The 15,992-nt window shown below is 37.1% G+C and overlaps 3 protein-coding genes across 3 annotated transcripts; 2 read left to right on the forward strand and 1 right to left on the reverse strand.

Annotated features, from left to right (window-relative positions):
* The first annotated feature begins 3,728 nt into the window (after nucleotides 1-3,728).
* Nucleotides 3,729-6,623, forward strand: LOC116029375 (arginine decarboxylase-like). The gene has a single exon (XM_031271356.1). It carries the CDS (start codon nucleotides 4,173-4,175, stop codon nucleotides 6,315-6,317), a length of 2,145 nt encoding a protein of 714 aa, XP_031127216.1. The 5' UTR covers nucleotides 3,729-4,172; the 3' UTR covers nucleotides 6,318-6,623.
* Nucleotides 6,624-8,092: 1,469 nt separating this feature from the next.
* On the forward strand, nucleotides 8,093-10,884 carry LOC116028767 (ubiquitin recognition factor in ER-associated degradation protein 1-like). The gene is made up of 10 exons (XM_031270586.1): nucleotides 8,093-8,242; nucleotides 8,479-8,546; nucleotides 8,890-8,967; nucleotides 9,170-9,194; nucleotides 9,286-9,318; nucleotides 9,414-9,535; nucleotides 9,616-9,746; nucleotides 9,854-10,074; nucleotides 10,182-10,438; nucleotides 10,556-10,884. The coding sequence occupies exons 2-10, from the start codon at nucleotides 8,544-8,546 to the stop codon at nucleotides 10,637-10,639; spliced, it is 954 nt and encodes a 317-aa protein (XP_031126446.1). The 5' UTR covers nucleotides 8,093-8,242; nucleotides 8,479-8,543; the 3' UTR covers nucleotides 10,640-10,884.
* A 165-nt stretch (nucleotides 10,885-11,049) lies between these two features.
* LOC116028766 (kinesin-like protein KIN-7E) lies at nucleotides 11,050-15,992 on the reverse strand. The gene is made up of 13 exons (XM_031270585.1): nucleotides 15,735-15,992; nucleotides 15,501-15,590; nucleotides 15,311-15,411; nucleotides 15,108-15,221; nucleotides 14,952-15,033; nucleotides 14,770-14,837; nucleotides 14,620-14,685; nucleotides 14,392-14,516; nucleotides 13,547-13,874; nucleotides 13,034-13,138; nucleotides 12,158-12,949; nucleotides 11,730-12,037; nucleotides 11,050-11,616 (listed from the first exon to the last, which is right to left on the reverse strand). Exons 1-13 carry the CDS (start codon nucleotides 15,955-15,957, stop codon nucleotides 11,301-11,303), a joined length of 2,718 nt encoding a protein of 905 aa, XP_031126445.1. The 5' UTR covers nucleotides 15,958-15,992; the 3' UTR covers nucleotides 11,050-11,300.

The following is a 15,992-nucleotide window of genomic DNA, read 5'->3' on the forward strand; positions in this document are numbered from 1 at the left end:
AGTGATTATTGATTTGAGTCTTCACACCAATCAATCGTGCTAAGTTTGTTTTGACTTCTTGTCTTGCCTTGCTTCTTTCAATATTATAACGTACGTTGTGTTGTAAATGTTATCATTAACTGGTGAAGTGGAAATATTTTTTATATATATAAAATAGAAAAGTAAAAAATTATGTCCATTTAGTTGAGTTTTTTGGATTTACTTTTACTTCAGTGATTATTGATTTGAGTCTTCACACCAATCAATCGTGCTAAGTTTGTTTTGACTTCTTGTCTTGCCTTGCTTCTTTCAATATTATAACGTACGTTGTGTTGTAAATGTTATCATTAACTGGTGAAGTGGAAATATTTTTTATATATATAAAATAGAAAAGTAAAAAATTATGTCCATTTAGTTGAGTTTTTTGGATTTACTTTTACTTCAGTGATTATTGATTTGAGTCTTCACACCAATCAATCGTGCTAAGTTTGTTTTGACTTCTTGTCTTGCCTTGCTTCTTTCAATATTATAACGTACGTTGTGTTGTAAATGTTATCATTAACTGGTGAAGTGGAAATATTTTTTATATATATAAAATAGAAAAGTAAAAAATTATGTCCATTTAGTTGAGTTTTTTGGATTTACTTTTACTTCATGTTTAATTATCCTTAAACTCATTATATTATGTCTTTCTTAACATTAGAATCTATATGTATAATAGATATTTTTGTTTTTTTTTTCTTTTAATTTATAAAACTTAACAAACTATAAGAGTTTAAATTAATTGTGTCTCATATTATCTTTATCAGAGACTTTAATTTAAAATAATAACCAAAATTTATTACATATGTATTGATTTGAGACACAATTAAATATAAGCGTTTAAATTAATTGTGTCTTAGATATAATCTAAATATGTATGCATGGGAGAAGGAGAATGTTAGAAACATTACGGATAAAACAAGTCAATATGTTTGCATTCTTCCCTCTTAAAGTTGCATTCGAGATGGTCTAAGTTCATCCTCCATTCATTAATATGAATACCAATAACAAAATCCAGTGAGTTAAATTTATAGATATCTTCCTCCCAAATATAGTATAGGTTTATAGACATCTAAATATAGTATAAACTTTAGAAAAAAAGTTTAAGAGTAATTAATATTTAAAATTAAATATAATAATTTATTAAAAATTGTTTTGGGTATCTGATCTGTCTGTCATTATCTCATGAAATTCTCGCAGATAATTGTTGTGGTGTCTTTGTTAGGTATGGTCTGTGCCCTGTGGGGCAGTTAAAACTTTAGTTGGAATCTGGGGGTTTATGCAATTGGGGTGGGCTTGGACCTTTGCACCAACTTGCTGGGTATCTGGTCATCAACACAAGATGAAAAGTTGACTATTAGCCACGTAACGGTAAAAAGAATCACATAAATGTTTTTAAAAAATTTTTAAATTATGATTCTCATATTAAAAATTTATGAGTTTGATACTTAATTATTTATAAATTTTTTTTGTTTTACTGAATAATAAATTTGAATCAACTCAAATAGACTACCGTGACTTAATTAAGTTGCTCTAGTTTGACCTAAAGACATCACAATTGACATGTAGCGTATTGATTTAGTCCTTAAGTAGTAGTCTATGTGAATTAACATACCTAACTCCAAGTACTTTTTTTTTTTTTGAAAACTAACTCCAAGTACTTAATCCACCAGGGTTATTCGTTGGAGGGTGCTGTAGGAATATAAATGAGCACCTTATTAATGGTCATGACGACCACATATGATAGCGAAGGCGTGTCTTCATTGCAAATTAAAGTAGTCATCTATTGAGAGTAATTTAATCGTTAGAAATGAATTATAAATAAGTTAGTAGTCTTAAAATGACGAACTAAATGTCTTATCAGTGTAACTTTACTCTACTAAATTTTCTTATTAGAAATATAAGTATTTTTCCTTATGCGAGTGAATTATATACCATCACTTGTGACAAAAAAAAAAAAAAAAAAAAAAAAAAAAAAAAAAAAAAAAAAAAAANAGTTAAAACTTTAGTTGGAATCTGGGGGTTTATGCAATTGGGGTGGGCTTGGACCTTTGCACCAACTTGCTGGGTATCTGGTCATCAACACAAGATGAAAAGTTGACTATTAGCCACGTAACGGTAAAAAGAATCACATAAATGTTTTTAAAAAATTTTTAAATTATGATTCTCATATTAAAAATTTATGAGTTTGATACTTAATTATTTATAAATTTTTTTTGTTTTACTGAATAATAAATTTGAATCAACTCAAATAGACTACCGTGACTTAATTAAGTTGCTCTAGTTTGACCTAAAGACATCACAATTGACATGTAGCGTATTGATTTAGTCCTTAAGTAGTAGTCTATGTGAATTAACATACCTAACTCCAAGTACTTTTTTTTTTTTTGAAAACTAACTCCAAGTACTTAATCCACCAGGGTTATTCGTTGGAGGGTGCTGTAGGAATATAAATGAGCACCTTATTAATGGTCATGACGACCACATATGATAGCGAAGGCGTGTCTTCATTGCAAATTAAAGTAGTCATCTATTGAGAGTAATTTAATCGTTAGAAATGAATTATAAATAAGTTAGTAGTCTTAAAATGACGAACTAAATGTCTTATCAGTGTAACTTTACTCTACTAAATTTTCTTATTAGAAATATAAGTATTTTTCCTTATGCGAGTGAATTATATACCATCACTTGTGAAAAAAAAAAAAAAAAAAGAAAAAAAAGAAAAAAAAAAAAGAAGTAAAAAGTAAATCCAAAAAACTCAACTAAATGGACATAATTTTTTACTTTTCTATTTTATATATATAAAAAATATTTTCCACTTCACCAGTTAATGATAACATTTACAACACAACGTACGTTATAATATTGAAAGAAGCAAGGCAAGACAAGAAGTCAAAAACAAACTTAGCACGATTGATTGGTGTGAAGACTCAAAATCAATAATCACTCCGTACTATAAATGGGTCAGATTAATGACTTGGATGAATCATGACACTCTACAAGAAATTCAAAATTAAATGCACTTAGAAGCCTTCTATGTATATGTGGTGCCTCCTCCATGAGCAAAACCTACTTAATTTCTCATGACAATTTTCTACCTACCACGAGAAATATTTATGATCCATCTACTCGCGTTATATTCTTACAACAGTCTAAAGATGTAATCGAATAAACTAAAATCAAATTTAAACATTTTAAATTTTAAAATCCTCTTGATTTAAAAAAATAAAATACGAACTCGTTAGTTGTAATATTATACATATAACATTTGATTAATGAAAAAGTTGGCTCGTTGTGCTTCAATAAATTGAGAAAATATGTGAATATATACTACATTGTAACAGAGTTAACAGTATTAAAAAAAATGAAAAAGTTAAATTAGGCTCAGATTTAAATTTAAAATGATTCATTCATTATTCATCAATGTGAGGACATCCCCTGCATAGATGCATAGTACAGGACTGAATCACTGAATTGAATTGAAGAAAGAGAAACAATCACGGAATTCGGGGCCCACATAGAGAATTACGTGACAACTCGGCGCCGGTCGTCCGTCCCAGAAAGAAACAATAACATTCGACCCACGAAACGAGAAGCAGCAAGTTTTCGTTGTCGAGATGATAAAAGAGAAACTCGACGTTCAATCTGGCCCAAAGAAAAGGGCCCACTACCCAGACCTTCTTCATACTATATAAAGCACCATCGCCTTTCATGCAATTCTCACTCGGTTTACAGTCGTATAAACGCCTCCTCCTGAAATCACATATCTTATACGTCTCATTTTTCTCTTCCGCCGTTAGGTTTCCGTTAATTTATGTCATTTTCCCATGATTTGCATGGTGAAATTCTCGTCCTGTTCTTAGATTTTGTGTTCCTGCAATTCTCTCTTCAGTTAACCAACACAATTCTTTTCTTGTGAGCGTTCGGGGTGGGGATTTCTGGGTCGAGTAGGCGTCGGGTTTTTCTTCGCTTCTTTTGAGGGGGAAGCCGGGGCTCCGGCCTCGGCGGGTTCTAAAGCCCCCACCTTTACAAACTCGGAGATTTCTATCTATCTATTTGCATAATTCATCTGTACAAATAACTTCTCTTTCCTGATTCCTTAGTTCTTTCATTTTCGGGTTCCAAAGGTAAATAGATTAATTGGGGAAGAGATGCCTGCCGTGGCATATTGCGTAGACGCTGCTGTCGCGATGAACACCTCTATTCCGGCGCCGGAGGTTTTTGTTGTGCCTCCGGCGACAATTACCGCCGGAGCCGCTCCTCTCAATTTCTCCCATTGGTCCCCCGCGCTTTCATCCGCGCTTTACCGGATCGACGGGTGGGGTGCACCGTACATCGCCGTGAATTCGTCAGGCAATATCTCCGTGCGTCCTCATGGCACGGACACGCAGCCCAACCAAGAGATCGATCTTCTCAAGGTATTGAAGAAGGTTTCGGATCCGAAATCAATGGGGGGACTTCAATTGCCGCTCCCGCTAGTTATTCGGTTCCCAGATGTGCTGAAGAGCCGTCTCGAATCTCTACAATTTGCGTTCAATTACGCGGTTCAGTCGCTAGGTTACGGGGCTCATTATCAAGGCGTTTATCCCGTGAAATGTAATCAGGATAGGTTCGTGGTGGAGGATATCGTAAAGTTCGGGTCGGCCTTCCGGTTCGGGCTTGAAGCCGGGTCCAAACCGGAGCTCCTACTTGCTATGAGCTGTCTCTGCAAGGGAAGCCCAGAAGGTCTCCTGATATGCAATGGCTTTAAGGATGCTGAGTATATTTCCCTTGCTTTGGTCGCAAGGAAGCTTCTTTTGAACGCTGTGATTGTGCTTGAACAAGAAGAGGAGGTGGATGTTGTGATTGACGTCAGCCGGAAAATGTCCGTCCGGCCGGTGATTGGGCTCCGGGCCAAGCTCAGAACCAAACATTCAGGCCATTTCGGGTCCACGTCCGGCGAGAAAGGGAAATTTGGGTTAACCACAACTCAGATTTTGCGGGTGGTGAAAAAGCTTGAAGATTTTGGAATGCTGGATTGTCTTCAGTTATTGCATTTCCATATTGGGTCTCAAATCCCTTCAACGGCCTTGCTTTCCGATGGCGTTGGAGAGGCCGCTCAAATTTATTGTGAATTAGTCCGTCTCGGTGCCTCCATGAAAGTCATTGATATCGGGGGTGGACTTGGAATTGATTACGACGGTTCAAAATCATCTGATTCTGATCTTTCGATTGGGTATAGCCTCAATGAATATGCCTCGGCTGTTGTTCAGGCGGTTCGTTCTGTTTGTGATCACAAGGGTGTGAATCACCCTGTTCTTTGCAGTGAAAGTGGAAGAGCAATTGTTTCTCATCACTCCATTCTTGTATTTGAAGCTGTTTCTTCTTCCAGTTCCCAGAACCCATCACATTTCTCTTCTGCAGATATTCAGTCCTTTGTTGAGCTGCTTAATGAGGATTCCCAGGCTGATTATAGGAACTTTTCTGCAGCCGCGATTCGAGGTGATAATGATACTTGTATCCTCTATGCTGATCAGCTTAAGCAGAGCTGTGTTGATCAGTTCAAGAAAGGAACTTTGGGCATTGAACAGTTGGCTGCTGTGGATGGCATTTGTGATTTGGTCACTAAGGCCATTGGAGCTTCTGATCTCACCTCCACTTATCATGTGAATCTATCAATTTTCACTTCAATTCCTGATTTTTGGGCCATTGGCCAGTTGTTTCCTATTGTTCCTATTCACAGGCTTGATGAAAGACCTGGAGTGAGGGGAATATTGTCAGACTTGACTTGTGACAGTGATGGGAAGATTAATAAGTTCATTGGTGGAGAGTCGAGTTTGCTCCTCCATGAATTGGGAGGCAACAGAGGTGGCTCTGATAGTGGTGGTAGATACTATTTGGGGATGTTCTTGGGTGGGGCTTACGAGGAGGCGCTCGGAGGATTCCACAACCTGTTCGGTGGCCCTAGCGTTGTGCGTGTATCTCAGAGCGATGGCCCTCATAGTTTCTGTGTCACGAGTGCTGTCCCTGGCCAGTCTTGCGCGGATGTACTGAGAGTGATGCAGCACGAGCCTGAGCTTATGTTCGAGACTCTCAAGCATCGGGCTGAGGAATCCATGCTTGGTGGTGGTGAAGAAGGCGATAGGGTGGCCTTCGATTCCCTGGCCAGCAGCTTTGCTCGCAGTTTCCATAATATGCCATATCTCGTGACAACTTCCTCTTGTGGTTATTACTATGGTAACAGCGAGGTTTGTGCGCCTGCTGATTCCGCTGCTGTTGCTGCTGAGGATGAACATTGGTCTTATTGTGCCGCTTGAGATTAAGCCATGTAGCATCTCCATTTCCTGCCTTTTTATTTTTAACCGCGTCGTATTTAGACTGTAGTCTGAGTTATCTGTTACCTTTTAGTTATTAGTTGTATGATTTCCTTATTATTAGTTGCTCTGGAAAGGATGCTGTAGCAGCTATTGCTGTTTTCTTTGTGATTGACAGAGAGAAGGGAAGTGACTGAACATGACTGATGTAAATTCAGTTAATTCCCTTCTCCTCTATTTCTAGTTATTTCAATAGTGTTTCTGTATAAAACTTCTCTGCTCCTAAATGTTATGTTTTGTTTTACTCTCTTGGCAAGTTGGCATTTTTCTCATGGCATATGAAAAGCTGATGTATATACATCAACTTGGGAGATGGCTTTGGCTAAGTATTTGTTGATCAAATACAGTATAAAGTTTCCCATTTTGAACCTTTTTATCTCGTCTTGTTCTTTAATTTGCTCGCGATCTTGTGGTTCTAACAAGGTTCTAAGATGCCAGTGCTAGGAAGGGGTTAATGGTTATGGTCCATTTGGTAAAGTAAGATGAATTAGATACTGTGATCTTGTGGTTGTGGGTTCTGTTTGTATTCTCTTGGCATAATATCTCCATATTTCAGTGATCATTGTGAAGCTTCAGAATGTGGAGAAATGGCATTGAATCATATAAAGATTATTTACACTTATAGGGAATTTGTTGACATGATAATTGACAGGGCATATTTCAAGATTCCCCTTTTCATCTTTTCTTTATTTGCTGTTCTTCAATTCTGGGAAAAGACTAGTCAACGACCAAGAGTTCTTCAATTCTTGCGGCCATCTTCTTGTTCAGTCTTCTAAATGATAAGTATGTGATTGTGATCTTAATTCTGCACAGGAATTCCCAGAAAAGTTACGTTGTGGAATCAAAGTTTCATAGAACTCGTAACTATGTTGATATCCTCTTCTTTGCTGACATTGCACTAAATGCTTTCTTATCTCATGAGTCAATGCATATCAAGGATTAAGAGTTGGGGAATAAAGCATAGTAATGTAGGCATAGAAAGAAAGTTGGAGATCTTTGCATAGATTCTTCATGATCTAATGTATGCAAGAATTTAACAAGTTTGAAAGATGGGAACTGCCCAAAGCGTAATAAATGTCTGCTAGAATGTTTTTTTGGAAATCTTTGAATTCTTGTGGTCATTGTTTTGTTCACTTCCAACCTAATCTTATATTCCCAAATTCAAAATCGAGCTTCAAAAGGTGTCATGTTTTTTTTTAAAGTAATCTCTTAATCATTTATGACTACCATACATGCATAATTTTGATCTTTTCTTATACAAAAATCATGCTCTATTCATTCAATTATTCCTTCACAATACCAATTATGATTATGTACGGGTGTTATCAATTGTTGTTTGACCAAGACTAATGCTATTTCTTTTATGCTTTTTTTTTTTTGTCAAACGACATAACTGTGATTCTCTGGGAGGTCACAAGTTTGAAGCCTAGTTGAGCATGGACTCTTTGTGCTTCAATAGATTGTGGAATGTATGGGAGGTCACAAGTTCGATGCCCCGTAGAACATTGATTCTTTAAGCTTTGATAGGTTGAGAAAGTATGTATCAACAGATACTACGGAGTAAATACTACTCAAAAAATATATATAAAAAATAAATCACAATTGGGATAAAGAAAATTTCTGTAAACAGAAATATTTGGATCAATGCTGCACCAACAGTCGGGCCACAGATATGGGCTATATATGTTAAAAGCCCATTGCGAATAGATCGCACGTGGCAGCACGAGACATGGCGTGCGTAATACGCACAGAAGCGTATCTTCTTCCACAGTTCTATTCATTCTCAAATTTCCGATCTCTCCAAGCTGACACCTCTTAGTCTCTCCAATTCCTCCGATTCTCGCATTCATCTCTATTCTCCCCTCAGAGTACGCCGCCTCAACTATTTTATATTGCTTTTGGATTTTATGAATGAATTTGTCACTAAAATTTTGAATTTTCTGTTGATTGGACTGGCTAAACATCGGATGTTAGTGTTTTTCACCATCTTTTTTCAATCTCTGATAAAAGTTTCTGATCTTGAATGCTAGTTATTAGACAAGGAGCATAATTGAAGTATAAAAATATGATTTTTGTGATTTTTTAATTTTTTTTTTCCTTATAGGTTTGCTGGGACAGTTGAGACTTGAGAGCTTGTGGTTGTGGTTGGTCTGAAGAGTGTTAGTAATCATGGTATGCACATAATTTACTATGCGTATATGACACCTGTTTTGTAATATTTCGATTTTACTTGGACCTTATTTGGATAATAAGAACAAAGTTTCACTCTTTGTTAATGGTAACTCAATGTTCATTGCTTTGCACATCCTTTGTTGGTTCAGGGGATAGAATTACTTGTGTAATCCTTTGTTTTTGCCTCTAGTTTTAAATGTATTCTCAATGATAGGCTAGTAGAATAGAAATTCAAGGTTATTAGACTTTCCTTATGATTGCTTCTTTAGTTCTTATAATATAGGAATCTTGTGCATTCCTTCTTTAACCTATGTCTTGTTTGATTTTTCCCTTGGAATTGCAGTTCTTCGATGGATATGGTTACCATGGAACATCATTCGAACAAACATATCGGTGCTACCCTGCCTCTTTCATTGACAAGGTTGGTTTGTTGCATGTTTTCCATCTTAAAGAATTTAGAATCCTTTGAAATTCAGTTCCTCAAGTTTTGAATAAAAATTCCAGATGCCACAATGCAAAACACATAGAAAGCAAAAGAAAAGGAATATGTATATATATTTATGAAATTAAGAATTAGTCTGAAATAATGAGTTACTGACTCTGCATAACTTTTCTTTCTGCAGCCTCATATAGAAAATGGTGACAAAAGTAAGTAACGGGTTCTTTAACTGTTCTTTTTTTTAAGTGTGTGTATTACTAAACATGGTTTCTCATATTATCTTCTATTTATTCGTTTCAGTTATAATGCCTCCATCTGCCCTTGATCGCCTTGGTTAGTTTCCATAGTTCTTTTCTTCCAATTGGCAGTTGCTTTTTCTTGTTTGAACCATCAATTCAACATTTTTAATTCAAACTCCAATGCTGCAGCTTCTCTTCACATTGACTACCCAATGTTGTTTGAGCTTAGTAATGCTGCCACAGAGAGAGTTTCACATTGTGGGGTTCTGGAGTTTATTGCAGAGGAGGGCATGATATATATGCCATATTGGGTAAGCATATTTTTTTGTTAATAAATTTATATGGTTTGGGTGATTCAGCTAGTCAACCATTAATTGAATGTTCATTGTAGATGATGGAAAATTTGTTGTTACAAGAAGGAGACATTGTACGAGTGAAGAATGTTACTCTTCCCAAGGGTAAATATGTGAAACTGCAACCCCACACAAAAGATTTTCTGGATATTTCGAACCCAAAGGCCATGTGAGTTTGGTGAAGTTTTTATTATATACACCTTGATAAATTTCTTTCCATCTTTTAGTTTTTGGTAACTTGTTGCGGTGTTTCACTTCTTTCCATTCCTGCTACAGCTTGGAGACAACACTCAGGAACTTTTCTTGCCTAACCACAGGAGATAGCATTATGGTGGCTTATAATAACAAAAAGTATTACATTGATATAATTGAGACGAAGCCGTCTAATGCAATAAGTATTATCGAGACTGACTGTGAAGTGGACTTTGCTCCTCCTCTTGATTATAAAGAACCTGAAAGACCTGTTTCTTCTCAAAAAAACAAGGCCCCCGCAGAAGGTGCATATTGAGAATGAAATAAATGCCTTATTTAAATCTATTTTCTTAAAACAGACCACAAAGCAAAGCAGTTGTTTTGGCTGATGAATCTTGAAATTCTTATACAGGTCAAGAGGCTCAAGCTGAGGCCGAACCAAAATTCAACCCTTTTACTGGTGCAGGAAGACGCTTGGATGGGAAACCTTTGAAGTATGATCCTCCTCCTGTTTCCTCATCAAGCTCCAAGGACTTTAGAGCTGATGTGGCCAACAACACTGCGAAGTCTTCTGCTGGATCAAGCTCCCAAAACACTAGTCATCAATCTCAAGGAAAACTTGTGTTTGGTTCCAATGCAAATGCAAATCGCAATCGGGAGACACCTAAGGTTGTCTCCATTATACAGAGATACTGCTTTCTGTTTTCTTCTTCACATGATGCTTTATCTGTCCTTATCAAATGCCAATTAAGAGTCTAACTTGTCACAATGTTGCTATCCACGCAGGAACCCACCAAAAAAGAGCCTGAGAAGAAAGAAGAGCCAAAGTTCCAAGCTTTCACCGGCAAAAAGTATTCTCTGAGGGGTTGATTGTCTCATGTCCTTTTTAAGTTATGACATTTACCTTAATCCCCTTCCTCATCCTCTGAGCCAGAAGTAGTAACTGTGCTCAAAGACTTAAAATCTTGCTTTAGAACAGTATATGCTGTTACACGTTGTGAATGGTATAGGACTTGTATGTTCATATTCACGGTACAGCCTTTTACAATTGTGGGAACTTACATTTTAATGCCTTGTCGATTGACCAAAATGAATAAATTAACATTACACGAGAATATTGAGTCACACCCTTTTAATTCCGTGGCATTTTAATTCTTGATTACATACATTTAATTCATTTGTTAGTCAAACCTTGTTAAATCTTAGGGCAAATAAGGAATTTTCCTTATGGTCATGTCTTTTAAAGCTTTATGAGAATGATGCCAAAGGGAAAAAAGGCATGACTATAAAGAAAATTCTGTATTTGCCTTTGCTACTATTACACATGATTGGATCAGAGTAGTAATAATCAGAAGTTACCATCTATCTTTTATAGTTGCATCATGCATGAAAAAAGCGATGATGCCAACGTACAATTCCAAGCCAAGCCAAGACGAGAATGGGAATTCGGAGTATTTTATGTTTGTTATTCTAAACAATCGACAATAGATTAAGGAAGAATTCAAGCATCAATGAACTACAAAGTCTACTTTCATAGAAGGGATGCCACACTGTTTCTCCAACCAAAGGATCTCCGGCTCATGCGCGGTGTAAAGCTAAGCCCAAACATCTCCTTAGGAGCCTCTTCTTGCTCAGAGAACCCAATCAGCTTCGCGACAATTGCAGCACTCTCAGTCACATGATTCATGTCTGTACTGCTCCACAAACGATGAACTAGTTTCTGTCGTCTCTGTTTTGAGTTCAACGCTATACCCCATTTCTGGTAGACATGATTCCTTTCATTCTCCGTAAACCTTTTATAGATAAGCCTGCTTAGCATCCCTCGCTCACGACGAAAAGCCTTGAGGCTGTTTCTCCAAGAAAAGAAAAGGGTATATATAAGTCAAATATAGAACATGCAATATGTATGCATACAAACTATAGAAACAGGATGGACTAAGAGGAGAAGTGCAAAATCTACCTTGATGCAAGTGTGAGCCTTTTACCACCTTGCACGGCTGGGTTTCCCTTTGAGAATGAGGAGTTGAGGAAGGAAAGCCTTCGAACCTCTACCTCCATGTAAATGGAGTCTGTTGGATCACCTTTAAAGAGCAAGAAGAAATATGTTCGATGGATCAATGATATGTTGCATGTCTGCCAAAGTTCAATTATCAGTTTCTGCATCCTTTCAAATTCGGAAGGCCAATTTGATGGAGCTCCAAGTGGATCCAGTCCTACATCTTTGACACTCGTTTGGAAACTATTTCCCGTTAAATCTGCATCTTCAGCCTAACATGAAATTAAGGAATAGTTGGCATTAGCAAAGCAGTGTCTAGAGAAAATGGACACAGAAATAGCAAACCACGCATCACAAAATTTCCAAAAGAATAGAAGTTTCCTTGTACAGACCTGATCCTCATAGTGGATCTTAGCCATCTCCTTTAGACCAGCCACAAAAGTGTCGACAGTTGGAATTACGTCATCTTCCGGCCCGTTGCTCCTACTGTTCACTTCATCAACGAAAGCACTACCATAAGAAGACTGAGAATTGTTTCTTGAGAGTTTAGGATTGTCTGCACCGTATATCACTGGAGGAAGTTTCCAGTGTTTCCGACGAAGGACTTCAGGTCTCCCAGGGAAATCCTTTTCCAAACCATTAGGTGGGGTTGTCTCACCACATTGTTCTGCCATCTCAGAGTTGGGTGAAAACGAGTCATCCATTATATTAGCTCTACAGCTCATGCTTCGGGTTAGCTTCAGGGTTCTAGAATCTAACATACTATTCGATAGGCTCCACTGAGATGATCTGTCAGGGTAAGGACTGACAGTAGAATTTGAAGTTTCTTGCGTTCCTGGCATTTTATGCTCTGGTGCTCCCTGGATGATATAATTACTGGCATGACTTGCTTGTCCAGATGAGGTTGATGAGAAATCATGAGCAGCAGAACGCCCATTACTTGACACAGGCAATACTGTAATCCTCTCTCTATTCTCATTCTCGTTGTTCAATAACCTAGTTGATTCAGGAGTATGATTTATGCCAGATGAGTCCATTTCAATACAGTGAACTTCCTTGCAATGCTCATCAGAAACTTCTCCACTCCTAGATGCAAGTTCCTTTCTCCTTTTGCTGAGATCAGATGAGAAGAAACTATCTTCATCTTCTGAACCAGAAGATGAGCATTCATCACTAAGCTCCCTCTGCAACTCAAAGAAAGAAATAAAAACAAAACATTGTGAAACCCATGCTCAAAACTTTATTCAATAAAAAGCGGTATTTCAAACCTTTTGGCTTGAGCCTTGATCTGTTCCTTTCACTTGCAGCAAATTCTCAACCTGTGATTGAGCAAGGTCGCGTTGTTTAGCTATTTCCTTGACCTCTTTCTCCAACTGTGAGCATGAAAAACAGACAACTATGTGAACATGCCATGAACCAAAAAGTAAGAAATCTGGAAATAGAAATGAGCAATTCACCAAGTAAATACAGTATCCACAAGCCAAATGTCTTTGCTACTTCAAATTAAACCAAATTGAGAATACAAATTCGTTAGGGCAAAACTTCTCACGATCAAAGAAGGAAAAGTACTATGTGTAGGTTCATTAAACTATTTCTTATTAATTAAATAGCTTAAAAAGCATCTGCAACATTAATGGCATTTCACTACGTTATTTATTCAATTGCCATTATCATTGAACAGTTGTCACTTAATTACACCTTTGGCTCACCTAGGACATCCAAATTGACTTCTCATGAAAATATCCAAAAAAGAGCTAATGCACAGAAGGGAGAAGCATTACCTTTTCAATCTGCATATCTTTCTTCCTAAGCAATGCCACATGATCACAACAAGTTCCCGGACCCCTCAGTTCATTCTCTAATCTAGCCAACTCTTTCTGTAAGTGCTTCACCAAAGCCTTGTCAGACATTACCACGTTGACTTGTGCATTGGTGGTAACTTCCTTTGCACAACAAGCAAACAATAGAGTATTCCGGGATTGCTCAACATGGCTACGTGCAGGGCTTAATGTGCATATTATAGCAGTTCTTGCATTGCCCCCCAAGGCAGGTTGCAAAATACGCGTTAGCTTAGAATCTCTATAGTTGACATGGCCATTTCTTCCTTTGCTGTAATAAGGAAAAGAACTGAAGTTACAATACACCAGGATCCATTAAAAGTCACAAAATGAAACCTTGATAATCTAGGAAACAGGTAGCTAAAAAAGAAAAAAAAAAAAATTAAATGCATATAAAAACCATGAAGTGTCTAGATAATATTAGCCCACTAGGATATTAAGAGCATACATATTTGTAAACAAATTTAGCAGTAAAACAAGCCGCAATTATCAACTGTTGGCATATTTGGAAAGGACAGGATGCTTAATGATGAGCTTAAATAGAAAATATATACTTACACTGTGAGGCGCCTTTCGTGGATGAATCCATGAGGCTCTTTGAGCCAAATATGGACAATACCTCACAGTGTACAGGATGGGGGTTGTCAGTGTGTAAAGAAAATTACCACAAATTAAATTGGTGAAACACCAGACAATTAATTAAACACTATACTAGAAGTAATTAAACACTATACTAGAAGTAATATAGATGCATTTGGAAGATAAATATATAGAAATATTTGATCAACCTTAGCTTGCGAATAACAGTTCCCAGAGTCAGTAAACTACGGTTTATATGGCAGCCTTCTTTAAGTCTTTGACCAACTGATAATGCCTGAGATGCGCGCTCACTTCCAGCAAGATCAACAAAATTCTACATTTAGAAGTTGAGGAGCATGACATTTATGGTTTGCCTTCAGTGTTTGATATGGCCACAGAACAAACAAAAAAAGCTAAATCAAACCAAGTGAACATACCACACTAGCAGAAAGGGTTGTTTTGTTGTCCTTTCCAATAAACTCACGAGCAGAGCTTTCAATAGTCTGAGGAAAGCCACAGAAGAATAACAACCAAGTCCAGTAAAATTAAAAAGAACTAACCATGAAAGAAAGACACAGGTTAAATACCAGTCTAAGAATTTGATGAGATCTAGAGCTTGTTTCATTCAAGTAAGTCTCTCCAATTTGTCTTTGAGCTGCAAGAGGGCAAGAGGCAACAAAAATACATGAAATATGGCAAAAAAATAAAAATAAATTCTTGTGCTATTTGACGAGACTGCAGAATGGAAAAGATGATATATTCCACCAACCTTCACATATGGATAGGAGTTCCTTGAGATGATTCCAATCCCTCAGAGTTTCTTCTGTGAGTTTCTCAATTATAGTTCCTTTCTGGAGAAGCAAAAATCGCCATAAGAAATGTGTCTTAAGAGGAGAATAATCTGAACTGAGAAACCCAAACTCACCTCCGGATCATCAAGCAGTCTTAGAGGAGAATTATCTGAACTGAGAAGGTCTCTAACAACTTCATTGTAGATTTCCATTGCAGAGAACTTCAAAACAAATGCTCTTTCTTCATGCTGGTATAAACAAATATGACTTTAATTAATAGAATGCCATATGAGAATCAGGAACATAAAATGTGACACCAGAATAAGTATCAAGATACCTTTTGTATATAATCATAAATATCAGCCACTGTGTACTCCGTGATTCCATTCATGGTGTATGTCTTTCCACTGCTGGTTTGCCCATACGCAAAAATAGTTGCTGCATTGAAATTTTGTATTGGAAAAAGGAATTTTCGTCAAGATAAAATGGCATAAACATTAGAGTGAAGGCATGAAGAAGGCACTCACAGTTAACACCCCTGACAACTGAAAGAGCAATGTCCTTTGATCCTCCATCATACACTTCTCTTGTTGAGCAGTCACCCCTATATACTCTGTCTGTCAAGAAACAGTGGCAATTCAAGTTTAAAAAACCAGATCCAAACCCCCTGAACAGACCTCTAGCCAATCAAAATCTCTCATCCTGTACAAGATGAGTTTAAACGAAAAGAAAAAAAAAAAAAAAGTGGGGAGTTCCCTTACCAAATGTATAAGCACTTGGAAGTCCCGAACGCTCCTGGAGGCTATTCCTATACAAAATGGTGGTCTCATTGATGCATTCCCAATCTGAAACTTCATTCCTCGAAATCTCCTTTTCACTCAAAGGCCTCAACCTCACTAACACCAAGATCTTCTCTTCTTCTCCAAGTCCTGTTCCTTGCATTTTGTCCCACTTCATAGACTCTTCTCCACCAATGGCTCCCATTTGTCAAACCCCACCCACCCCAACCTCCACCCCCC

The sequence above is a fragment of the Ipomoea triloba genome, chromosome 9 (genome assembly GCF_003576645.1).
Source record: "Ipomoea triloba cultivar NCNSP0323 chromosome 9, ASM357664v1".
Taxonomy (NCBI): domain Eukaryota; kingdom Viridiplantae; phylum Streptophyta; class Magnoliopsida; order Solanales; family Convolvulaceae; genus Ipomoea; species Ipomoea triloba.

Coding starts and splice junctions, on each gene's coding strand:
- LOC116029375 (XM_031271356.1), top strand. CDS start 4,173: ATGCCTGCCGTGGCATATTGCGTAGACGCTGCTGTCGCGATGAACACC.
- LOC116028766 (XM_031270585.1), bottom strand. CDS start 15,957: ATGGGAGCCATTGGTGGAGAAGAGTCTATGAAGTGGGACAAAATGCAA. Junction 15,591..15,734: donor TCCAAGTGCTTATACATTTG/GTAAGGGAACTC, acceptor GTTTCTTGACAG/ACAGAGTATATAGGGGTGAC. Junction 14,686..14,769: donor CTCATCAAATTCTTAGACTG/GTATTTAACCTG, acceptor GGCTTTCCTCAG/ACTATTGAAAGCTCTGCTCG.
- LOC116028767 (XM_031270586.1), top strand. Junction 9,319..9,413: donor ATCTGCCCTTGATCGCCTTG/GTTAGTTTCCAT, acceptor CCAATGCTGCAG/CTTCTCTTCACATTGACTAC. Junction 9,536..9,615: donor TGATATATATGCCATATTGG/GTAAGCATATTT, acceptor TGTTCATTGTAG/ATGATGGAAAATTTGTTGTT.